The 11,721-nt window shown below is 43.6% G+C and overlaps 2 protein-coding genes across 25 annotated transcripts; one reads left to right on the forward strand and one right to left on the reverse strand.

Moving 5' to 3' along the window:
• On the forward strand, positions 1–2,703 carry LOC103704193 (gibberellin 3-beta-dioxygenase 1-like). 2 transcript variants are annotated; one of them, XM_026803658.2, is made up of 2 exons: positions 1–1,392; positions 1,472–2,703. In XM_026803658.2, the coding sequence occupies exons 1-2, from the start codon at positions 767–769 to the stop codon at positions 2,100–2,102; spliced, it is 1,257 nt and encodes a 418-aa protein (XP_026659459.2). In that variant the 5' UTR covers positions 1–766; the 3' UTR covers positions 2,103–2,703. The 2 variants fall into 2 exon arrangements, with proteins under 2 accessions (XP_026659459.2, XP_008785607.3); XM_008787385.4 differs by having other exon boundaries at positions 3–1,392; positions 1,527–2,703.
• Positions 2,704–3,649: 946 nt separating this feature from the next.
• LOC103705480 lies at positions 3,650–11,625 on the reverse strand. Of its 23 annotated transcripts, none has more exons than XR_005513512.1 (7): positions 10,122–11,606; positions 9,681–9,748; positions 9,253–9,560; positions 9,090–9,180; positions 8,699–8,748; positions 5,867–6,061; positions 3,650–4,686 (listed from the first exon to the last, which is right to left on the reverse strand). XR_005513512.1 is itself a non-coding variant. In XM_026803638.2 (6 exons), exons 3-6 carry the CDS (start codon positions 9,271–9,273, stop codon positions 6,524–6,526), a joined length of 489 nt encoding a protein of 162 aa, XP_026659439.1. In that variant the 5' UTR covers positions 9,274–9,516; positions 9,681–9,748; positions 10,994–11,625; the 3' UTR covers positions 6,070–6,523. The 23 variants fall into 23 exon arrangements, 12 of the variants coding, with proteins under 12 accessions (XP_026659446.1, XP_026659439.1, XP_026659443.1 ...); XR_005513513.1 differs by having other exon boundaries at positions 9,253–9,516; positions 10,122–11,605; XR_005513507.1 differs by having other exon boundaries at positions 9,253–11,119; positions 11,254–11,616.
• Positions 11,626–11,721: the final 96 nt, after the last annotated feature.

The following is an 11,721-nucleotide window of genomic DNA, read 5'->3' on the forward strand; positions in this document are numbered from 1 at the left end:
GTGAATTGGTAAAACTTACTCGATCCACTGATAGGGTAATTATTACATGGCTGATGGCACTACTAAGGCGGGGCTTCACCCACCCTTTCTTTATGATGGCAATTACGCAGGCTCGGATACGTTGGCCCGCAGAATAGTTTGGCCTGTGCTGAATAAGGTTGCAACGTCTCGGGCTGCGGGTCCTCCAACAAAAAGAAACAAGAAGAGACAAGCCTGGGATGCAGAAGTATCTTCCCCAGATAACAAAATGAGCCAATATTGTTCTTCAAAAGTTTGAAGATACTTTAGCACCACTAATCATGGTTCTCTCTCCTCCGCTTCCCTACATATATCAGCAACCTTTTCTTTAATCAAATTAATTGACTTCTAAGCCCCACAGTCTTAAACAATGGGCAAGAAACCAGCGTATACGAATGGAAGGCATCGTGAAAAGAATATTTGAGTTTAGCGGTATCTTTCTTTTTAATTATTTTTTCCTATTTAACTCCAATTCGAATAGCTCCATGCTTTCAGCTCCAAAAGACATGCAGACGCATCCAAGAACGAGTTTAATTCATTTCCCGGACGCAAAACCATTCCCCATCTTACTTGTACCACTGAAACCCCATGGAGCAGTAAGTCCAGAAGAGGGTGCTGGGAATTACCATTACCAATCACCACCCCCAAATGTTAATTTCCTCCTCCACTCCACGTTCCATTGGTTATTTGAACTGACAAACTTCTCGACTAATTAGCCCCTTTTGTCTTGTTGTTGTATTTTAATATCATGGAATTAACCCTTGACCAATTCCGCTGCAAAGCAATGAAGCATCCGCCCGCCAGTTTCAATACAAAGCCCACCCTTCCCACGTCCTCGTACCTATGTGAAACGCCAGCCCTCCCTTCCTCCAGTCCCTCACCACTGATCACCATGCCTCCCCTCTCCGATGAGTCTCACCCTCACCACACCCTCCGCCTCCACCACCCTCGCCACTTCGACTTCGAGTCCATCCGTGAGGTCCCAGACTCGCACGCATGGCCCGACCTCCATGACCACCCGTCCGTCGAGCCGTCCGGGCCCGACTCCGTGCCCGTGGTCGACCTCGACAGCCCCGACGCCGTTCTGCTCGTCGGCAGGGCTTGCCAGGAATGGGGCGTGTTCCAGGTCACCGGCCATGGCATCCCTACGGACCTCCTAGACCGCCTCGAGTCCCAAATCCGGCGACTCTTCTCCCTTCCCACCCACCAGAAGCTCAAGGCCGCTCGCTCTCCCGGTGACATCGCAGGCTACGGGCTCGCCCCCATCTCTTCTTTCTTCCCCAAACTCATGTGGTCTGAGGGCTTCACCATCGCTGGCTCCCCTTTCGAGCATGCTCGCAAGCTCTTGCCCAAGGAATACTGCGCTGAATTCTGGTACATGCACCGCTCCCACCGTGCCATGCATACACTATACCATACTATGCTGTTATATAATATATAAAACACATGCTAGGGTAGCGCACGATAAAAAGGTCCGAGTCCGATCCACTTGCATGTTTTCATGGCAGCAACGTAATAGAAGAATACAACAAGGTGGCGAAGGAGCTGGCCGGAAGGTTGATGCACCTGATGCTTCTTTCCCTGGGCCTCACGGAGGAGGATATCAGTTGGGCCGGCCCCATAAGAGACTCGGGAGACCTATCCGCCGTGATACAGCTCAACTCCTATCCGGCCTGCCCCGAGCCAGACCGTGCCCTGGGCCTCGCCGCCCACACCGACTCCAGCCTCCTCACCGTGCTTTACCAGAGCGGCACGAGCGGGCTCCAAGTCCTACGGCCCGACCCGGCCAGGTGGGTCACGGTGCCTCCCCTTCCCGGCGTCCTCATCGTCCACGTCGGCGACCTCTCTCACATCCTCTCCAACGGCCACTTCCGAAGCGTCCTGCACCGGGCCATCGTCAACCGGAGGCACCACCGTCTCTCCGCGGCGTACATATGCGGCCCCCCGGCCCATGTCAAAGTGTCGCCCATCGACATGCTCCTCGGCCCAAGCCAGGGCCCGGCCTACCGGGCGGTGACATGGCCGGAGTACCTGGCCCTCAAGGGGAAGCTCTTCAACAAGGCTCTCGCTTCGATAAAACTTAGCAGAGAGCAATGGGAGGATCGCAGCAACTAACGATATCTACCGCCTTCTAATACTGGTCGGTTTTGATTTGAGGATGATCGCGTATTCATGTCCGGCCGGGAAGCAAATGGCTAAGCCATCATAATTCATAAGACTAGGAGTGAGAGCATTGAAATTGTGGAAAGAGGACTTGAGAGTGAATTAGTTCCTTGCTGTCAACTGTGTCAGCTTCGGAAGACGATGTGGCCAGCGAGGCCAAGGAGGGAGCTAAGGATCAAATCAAGTCAGATCAGATGAGTGAGGACAAGGAGCGCGTGCAAACAAAACGTCACTGTTCGTATACTGTCTTTGGCTCTTTGAGAAAAGGTGGGAAAGTTTAAAAGAAAGGTAAGAGATTTGGAAGGATTTCCATTTCAAACTATAGCGCTAGAGTACAGCGGAAGCGACGTGTGTGGCATGGTCGCGCACACGTAATGCGATTCTCTTTTCGATGAAAGGAGACAAAACTTTTCTTGAAATGTAGGATATATTTTCCTTTGGACTGATGCACAAGAAAGAAACGTCCTGGATTAATAAATTAGCAAACGTTTAAGGAATGGGGTGGGCATCGTGAGGAAGAAATTGCAGCACAAAAACCCCTACACCTAAAAGAATATCTATCGCAATAGAACTAGGATGCCTCTTATGGCTCGGATACGAACAAAACCAACTAGGTTCCAACTTGGTGCATTTAAAAATTCGAGATGGCTCCAAACCGCCAGGCTCTGCAGGCGATAGAGACGACATGGATGCCCCACTCCTGGGAGCTAGCTAGCAGATCTTTCTCCCTACTTGGGTACCCTAGTCCATATCCATTAGGTTAGCCCTCTGCCTTCGGACAACTTGTTTCAGAGGCACCGGTTTGATCCTCGCCAGAGGGCAGGCTGTTGTTTTGTTTTCCCTTGGTCCGCAAAACTTCTCATGCAGAGATCACACGTCGGGCCTAGGTGCACAAAGCTTTAGCCATTTCAGGACAACCAACCATGGACCAAGAGCCAACCATGAGAGAGGATGGGACGGGTTTGGTAGGACGTGGGTTCCCTTTTGTCATGCGAGGGTGTGCAACCCGGACGCCATCATACGACGGTTGGATTCACATCAAAGCAAGACACGCCCACGCCCCCCAACCCCTCCACGAAGCCGTGGGTCACGTGCGGCAGTGTGCAAGCGAGGACGAGAACGTGGGCCGGAGTTCGTGCATGGACCTGTACAGATGGGCCTCCCATCCAAGTCTGTGCTTTGACACGCGAACGCACCACATTACCACCACCGGTCAGGGTCTGTATCACTAGCTTCCTGGCTCTTGACGTGCGAGGTTCGTTGGCCTACTTGATACGACAGCTGATGGAGACGTGCTGGTGATGATAAAATATATAATTTTTTTTTTTAAAAAAAATGAAGTATAAATTTTTCTTTTATCTTCCTAAAAAATAATAAAAGAATTTCAATAATAAAAATAATAGCAATCAAGCATCTCTTTTTTTTTTATCTGTTTTAAAATAAAAAAATATGCTTTTTTTTTTTTTTTGGTACAATAGCAGCTCACATCCGACCGATAGTTGCCAATAAAATGAGAAAATAAAAATTACAAAAAAAAAAAAAGAAGAAGCTCCGATCTATTCAGATAAAACTCTAGATAAAACCCAACGAGCCATTTTCTTTCCTAACAAACTAGAAGCAGCAACCCAATAATAATTAAAAAAAATTGAGGATCACGTACCTGGGGCTTCTGCGGGACAGGAGATGAACCTTAAGAAACCAACCAACCCGAAAAGCTTACGACAACCAGCAACAGGCTTTCAAGGTTCGAAAATTCAGCATGCAGACGATGATCAAGAGTTTCTGCAGCACTCGAGCCCGACAGTTCGGATCGCAACCTGGAGCAACGCATCACACCGACAACGTGACCACTCTTCCAGTGCCCTCCTCATCTACCTCATCAATTTTGAGGAATAATAGAGCTGCTTAAATTTCAGCTATCCTGGCGAAAACAACAACAGAAGTCGGATGATCTAGACCCGTATTGACAGATGCCTCTCAAACAGTCCGCAGGATCCGGCAAGAATGGCTAATCACCCACACGATCCAGCAAGAATGGCAAAGTTTTCAACGTGAAACCAGCAATCGATTATGAAGCATTTCAGCAGGCAACGAAGCATGAACCTCAGGCAAGAAAGAAGAAATTTATGACGAAAAACGACCGCTATTAAAACAATATAATCCCCAGAAGTCCTATACGAAACGGCGGCGGCGGCGGCGGCGGCGGCACCAACGGAGATGTTGGTTAGTACCTATGCGGCAAATGAACTTTAGGATGCTAGATTTAGCGAGGCATTTGCAAAGAGACCCAGCAACCCTATTTTACCATAGCTGGACCGCGCTGCAACAACAAATCATCCCCAACAGAGCTAGCCTCCCTGGGCACACACCAGATGTATGCTCTCCTTGGAAGCAGGATTCACTTCCACAGTTCTAACAAAACTCGTCATGACTTGCAGATGCTACCCTCGTGAGCTGGAAGAGTCCACAGTCTTGCTCTCACGCATATCCCAGACTTCGAGAGACCTGCACAAAAGCTCATGGATTCCCATGAGTACCCAAATTACTTAGCAAGCTGAGAAATTCAAACTCTGAAGCACGCAAAATGATGCGAGGTTAAAAATAACTGCAAAAGGCCTTCCTATCACTATTTGAAAATCCGTCATAATTGTACTTGATTTTTTCGCTAGTTGGAAAACAACTATAATATATTACATTGATTATTCATCCTTGTGTTCTCTAAATCATAATCATATCATATAGTTTAAGCAATAAATAAAACAATCCGAGCCATGATCACATCTACCGTTATAATGGAAACTCTCGAGGGTGGGCTCCACCCCCATTTGATCCCCACCCCAGTACGCTACAAAACGCCTTTTAATAGAGACACTCGGCAAGGATGACACTTCCCTATGTAGGATTTGGGCCCAAATCTTATCAAATGGATTTAGGACCAACCATGCGAGTCGTATACATGCCACCTTTGAAGCCATCGAACGGAATGAGTCCATATGACTGAAGAATTTTACCATACAATTTAAGCATCTTTTTTCAAATTATAAATACCCAAACAGACTGCAGAATTCTGTGACCATTCGTGCTACTGCAGAATCTTCATGGAGTCCACACTGGATCAAGCCAAGAAAAATTGGTATTTAAGAACTTGGTCCTACAAGTCTATGCCTTTGTTACTCTGTAATTCTAACACTACCTCAAACTCATTTCTCACGTCTGTGCTCCATGTCACAGAGCACTCTCAATATTCTTTTCTCTTTCTGAGAAATTCAATTTCCATGCCTTCCTTACTGTGTACATCTAAAATACTGATCTAAAGTTATCTATACTATATTAATAACTATGAATTTAGGCCTTCAGGCCTGTCAAATTTGTACAAGAGTGCCATTTAAATTCAAGAATGAGGAGCCGCCCATCATTGTATCCTCTGTCCCCACTAACCACCTAACAGCCCCCACTCCATCCAACCATATCTGCTTTTTTAGAAACATTGCAATGGATGGACATTACGACTTCCACAACTATTAGGAATATGGTTTCCACAAATACAAATATCATACCAACCGAACTATTTGGATTCAGCTTTAGATTCATTGCTTAATATTTAAAAATGCGGTAAAAGAAAGAATTACATTGAAGCAGGAAATTTTTTTTTAAAAAAAAAAAAATAGCCAACAGATAGACAAACCTGATCAGCTCCTCAAAAGGAGTTTGACAAGCTTCCATCCTTTGTCACACTTGCAGCACCCATTTTATCTTGTTGGTGAAGATGGTGACTTCAACTCTGTGACTGCTGACTCAATAAGGCATGCTGAGTAAGCTGCCGCTGCATCAGCTGGCTGCTGTTTTGTTGCTGCTGTTTTTGCCACTGAGCTATCTTCTACTGCACAAAGTGAAAAAAATTACAAGGTAGAAAGCAACAAGATGACAAAAGGCAATGCACCAAATGAATAATTGTTGCAACTATTAATCTTGAGACAAAAAACATAAACATCAGATGAGTACAAAGAAAGCATACATTTATCCGCTAACTACTGGCACAAGAACTCATGATTAAAGTAACAGACCTGAGTTCTAAAGACAAATTCTTATTTCAAAGCGAAGCAAAACCATTTCTGCAAGCTCTGAGACAAGTACATCGTTCGACCAACATTCAACGTTCAAACCCATCGACCACAAGTGATACTATGAACAAAAGCATCAACATCACAAACTATAAAATCGACCATCCATCATGTCCATCATTTAAAAGGTCAATATTCATTTCACAAAAAAAAAAAAAAATCCATATCCTACAAGTATTGGAATCCCATTAAAAACAGAATATGCAAACAGCATGACCTTTTCAGTATTCATATATCACCAAAGATGATGACATGAAAAATGCTTGTAAGTTGTCAAGCTCTGAGGTCAGGAGCAAAGGGACACCATCATACAAGCCAAAAAAGGTAATATCTCCTTTTCTCATACAGCTGGCACTAGAAAAGAGGAACCATGTCCCAGTATTCTCAAAACAAGAACTAGAGTTTCTTAATATGAGCAGCCAAACTTTAATAAGCATATCTGTGTCTGCATGTGGCAAGACTGGAAAAGCAGTTTGTATTGGAGATCCAACATTTGGAATGACATCACCAACGGGTTTGACCGGCCATCCTTCCCAAGAACTAAATTTCTGTTGTTCAGAAAACAAAATAATTATGGCTTATTTTACTTAAATGCTCCCAGAAAATGTGTCATTGCTACTGCTTGGTAAGTTACAACCCACAACAATATGAAACTGGAATTTTGATCTTAAAGCAGAGTCTATTTTAACATGCTAGTATGATCCCTGGTAGAACTTGATCACAAATAAAGACTTTAGATCAAGGTATGCTGAACCGACCGGAACCGGTCGGTTCAGCTTGTACCGAACCGGTGCCGACAGGCACCGGTACGGTACAGTGTATAAAAACGGTTCCAACCCAAACTGGGTCGGAATCGATTGCTCCGTACATGTACCGGTGCAAATCGGGCGGGTTCACGCCGGTACAAGCCCAAGCACAATTTTCTCGCGCGGGGGCGCACGGGGAAGAGCGAGAATATATTTTTTTTTAAGAATCGTGCGCGGACGCGCGAGCGGAGAACGCGCGCCCGCGCGGGATTCCCCGCACAGGAACCGCGCCCGCGCATTCTCCAGCAGGGAATCGCGCCTGCATGCGGTTCCCCGCGCGGGGCACCGTGCCCACGCGGGCTGCCAGCCCGCGTGGGGGCATTAAATGCCACAGAGTTTTAATGCCGCTCTATGGCATTTGACGCGGACGCGGACGCGGACGCGCGCGGACGCGTTTTTTTTTTTTTTTGACGTCCGCGCGCGTGTGGCCACACACGCAGCTCCGGTTCGGTACCAGTTCCACGCCGGTACCGAACCGGAACCGTACCGGTGCCGGTGCTCACCGGTACGCCAGTACGGTCGGTCCGGCGAACCTTGCTTCAGATCTTCTTTAACGATTTTTGTCTTTTCATTTATGATGAAATGATGGATGGTAAGCCGGTATGCAAACCAGGGCAGAAATTATGTTCATCATGTAAACTCTGTATCATAAAAGGTTGGCAAATGAATTAGGATGATTAAGTTCTTGAAAAGTATAGTAGCTCATTACAATAAATGATAGGTCATAGGTGGTAATGATTCCAGTTGAATCACTCTTCCGGTAGTGTCAACAGTACTTTAATGTTGTATCATCTTGATGGTGATCTCCACGACCTTACTGAAGATTAAGTAGAACTTTTGGAGTTCTCTATCAAGAAAAGTAGATCTTTTCAACATCATTATTGTAATTTTATTATCAACATCTACCTAAAACTGAAGATCAGGTTTTTGATTAGAAGTATTATTCATATCCAAGATTATCGTGTCGAATTGTGATTTGCAATTTCACAGTTCTGTCTAGGAGAGTTATTTCCCAATTTTTTTCCTGTAACAATGGTGCTACAACAGCAAGTGAACAAATTCTTCCCTATTGGAGTTTTATTTCTAACTGAAGGAAATAAGAGAGCGGAGATCTCTGATTTAATCTTTCAAAGATTGTTGAACAAGTACCAAAAGCTTGTATGAATCAGTTGAGGGAATTTTTAAAGCACCATTGTGTTATTTCAAAAGATCATTCTCCACAAACATTTTTTCTTAAGAACAAGAATATATAAGAACCTGATCAGCATGTAAATCCTTAATCAAGCAATTAATTATACGAAAACTAGAAGATCTGGTAGTTTCCAACTTCTAAAAGCAAAAGTTTCACACATACTGATTCATAAAGCTCCTACTCTACAAAAATATTTTATTCACAGAAATTACAAATTTTGATACATCGTTGTTTAATCATCCATATAGTTGGGTCCATAGGGAAAGCTTACCAAGAGGAGAGCACAGAATGTATGAGATAAGGCGAGAGAGCAAATATTTGTAATTTTAGTCAAAAGAAATGACATCCTATAAGACAGGATCTAATAAAATCTTATGACAATCAGTTGAAAAACTTACTATGAGGGGCCATCCTTTCAATGTCAAATTGCTCCCACCCTCATTAGGCCCTGCCATGAGGGCAGTAAATGTCAGCCTCAAGTACTTTCAAATTATAAATTTAGCCAAAGAACCAGAAATATTTTTTCTATAATCTACGAACTGATATACGTAAAAAATTAACAACAGCTGCCATAAAACAAGCTCAGCAAAAAAAATGGCAGCAGACTGGGAAAAGTACAATGCCCAAAATTATCCATCATCACATAGGATGGTAAAACTATGGAAACTCTTCTTGCTACTTGATCCCCATTACATAAGGGGTATGCAAGTGTTAATTAGGCTAGTATCTTACAAAAATGTTGTAATAGCAATTCTGAGAAACAAAAAGAAAAGCATAACAGTTTGATACGTGCATGGTTACCACTTGGAGCTCCAATTAATGATCCATCAGGGCTTGCACCCCTGGGAGTCAATGCAGGATTCATTTGAGCCTTGATGTCCTGTTACACAGTCTTAGTCATACCAACGAAACCAAGAAGGAAATCACAAGCATTATGTTAATAGAGATGCACCTGTGTTGATCCAGGAAGCATTTGCAGTTCCAGGGTTCTGTCGCATTAAAGGATCAGTGGCAACTAGCCCATTTGGTGTACCATTTAGAAGATGGGTCCCTTCTCTACACGGCTGCTGATTTTGTTGCTGTTGCTTCTGATGCCTCTGTAGCAGAAGTTGTTGCATTTGAATCTGTTGCCACTGCAGCTGAGGATCCTGCTGCTGTTTCTGTTGCTGATGTTCTCGAGCTCTAATTAGTTGAGTCGGCCAAAAATACCACCCAACTACAAGTGACATTCCTTATAAACCACAACTTGTATAGATAATACTGTAATAGGGTCTCTATCTCAGCAAGAGATTAAAAAAAAAAAAAGAAGCCATCTTTGCCAAATTTTATTGAGAGAAACCTACTAAACACAAATTCAACCTTAAACTAAAAGAAACTTACAGGTGCAATTTAAAGTTGAGATCAATTCTGCACGTTGAGCTTCCAAGAGATACCAGAAATTAGGGCTCCTTAGATTCAGAATTAAATATTGGTTAAGTTAAAGACCAAATTGATGGTTGACACCCCAATCTTAAACATCAAAAAGTATTTCTGGCTACCCTCAGTTTAAATCCATAAATGAGAGATACATAGTCAGAAAAATAGTCTTGATAATTGACATAATATTGAAAATATTCATTGTGAAACATCAAAAAACTAGAAGGAACCAAAAAGCATTCTACTAAATCAGAAAGTCTACTATGAAACCAATTAATGTAGTTCAGTAAACTTGACATTGACCCAAGATAATTCAAGTAATAAAGCAGGAAATCAGAATTCTCAAGAAAGGACATAGTATCCAAAGTAAAAGCAGATAAAGTAATGCAAATAAATTTCACTAACATGTAAAAGATAATCCGAGTGCTTTTCATTCGTTCTTGGAATAAAAATATCCCAAAAGACGGACCACCATTCAAAGAGAAATCCACCCAAAGCATCAATTGCTGAAAAACAATGGTATTTAGCATCAAAAGTAAACTAAAACCAGGAAAAGTCGAAACCTAAAACCCTAAGTGCATCTTGAACACCTCTGCCCATATTAAAATTCACATACCACTCACCAACAGGATCTGAAGATACCCTTACCTCCGCTTGAAATGCTTTTGCAGATGCATGCAAATGCCTCTTCATGAAATAATCATAAATAGACACATCCAGCCTGTCACCAGGCTCACACGAAAAAGAATACAGTATTACAACTTCCAAGTTCGAGCCCACTAGGAATACTACCTAATTGGAGTTCAATAACAAAAAAAAAAAAAAGAATAAAGTACAAAGAATTATCTTCCAATAAAAAGTTATAGGAAAAAACCTACAGCTTCAAGAGCACAAGAGAATAATATAAAGTTAACAAAAGGTAAATAAAGCCAAAAAATAAATAAACAAACAAATAAATAAATATATAAAGGAACAACAGAACGAAACCAGCAAACAAAGTTTCAAAATTTAAACACCTAAAATCAAATTACCAAAGAACCCGGAAGACAAACCTTCCAGCACATAAGTCTAGCGGCATGGCATGCAAGAGGGTGTAGAGAAGCAGACGTAGAACCAAAAAAAACTCGGAGAACGAGAAAAGAAAAAGTCATCCATCCATAAAAACGAACACTCGGCAAGAACAATCATAAAAAGAACGAAACAGTAAACAGCAGCAAACCTGGGAAAAATCGGTCGTGCAAAATTAAAACCAGAGCCAAGAAAGAAAGGCTTCTCACATGAAAAGTTAAAAAAAGCACTGAATTCCAGAATGGATTAGTCAACGAAGAAAGCTCGCATTCTTCCAATTTCCAAAACCCTACCCAAGAACGCCCCAAAGAAGGCAACCCACACCAAGGAGAGCCCTATCCGAAGGGAGAAATTATCAAGAAACACCAAACATTAGAAAGAACCCATCCTGGGCGAGCTCCAACGCTACATGAACAAAAAAAAAAAACAAAAAGGCAAGAAATACTTGGAAAAGAGGCAGAAAGCTCACATCTTATCAGCTTCCCAGTTGTCGTGCGACATGATTCCACCGAATCCATCGAAATCAAACTCCTCCGCCTTTCTCTCCCCCCACCCCTCGCCGAATCGGATTCTCGTATCGGCGCCACCCTCTCTCCCTACTCTTCTCCTTCAAGCAACTCGAGGGATAAACCCTCCCAAGTCCCCACGGAACCCCGATCACCCGCCTTCCCCTGTGACCCGCCCAAGATTTAGCCCACGATAAAAACAAAGAAAGGCTCCTTGAATCCAATCCAAGCCTTTAGTCGCATAGAAGAGGAGAGGAGAGAGACGGGGACGGGGGTGCATCTTTGGCGCGATAGAATAATCAACCTTCCTTCGCGCGAAACCACCATTGGATCGTCAGCGAGACAGCGACCCGCCATCGCCGACGGATAAATGACGAACTTCAGAACGCTTTGATATCCGTGCGATCGGTGATCCAACGATGATTCCGTGC

Source organism: Phoenix dactylifera, chromosome 9 (genome assembly GCF_009389715.1).
Source record: "Phoenix dactylifera cultivar Barhee BC4 chromosome 9, palm_55x_up_171113_PBpolish2nd_filt_p, whole genome shotgun sequence".
In the NCBI taxonomy this organism is placed as follows: domain Eukaryota; kingdom Viridiplantae; phylum Streptophyta; class Magnoliopsida; order Arecales; family Arecaceae; genus Phoenix; species Phoenix dactylifera.

Bases quoted from the DNA above. Each gene is read 5' to 3' on its own strand.
- LOC103704193 (XM_026803658.2), top strand. From the start codon at position 767: ATGGAATTAACCCTTGACCAATTCCGCTGCAAAGCAATGAAGCATCCG. The intron at 1,393-1,471 runs GTACATGCACCG...AACACATGCTAG, and splicing joins GAATACTGCGCTGAATTCTG to GGTAGCGCACGATAAAAAGG.
- LOC103705480 (XM_026803638.2), bottom strand. From the start codon at position 9,273: ATGCTTCCTGGATCAACACAG. The intron at 8,749-9,089 runs GTATCAAACTGT...CCCTCATGGCAG, and splicing joins TCCAAGTGGTAACCATGCAC to GGCCTAATGAGGGTGGGAGC. The intron at 6,851-8,698 runs GTAAGTTTTTCA...TCTGAACAACAG, and splicing joins TGAAAGGATGGCCCCTCATA to AAATTTAGTTCTTGGGAAGG.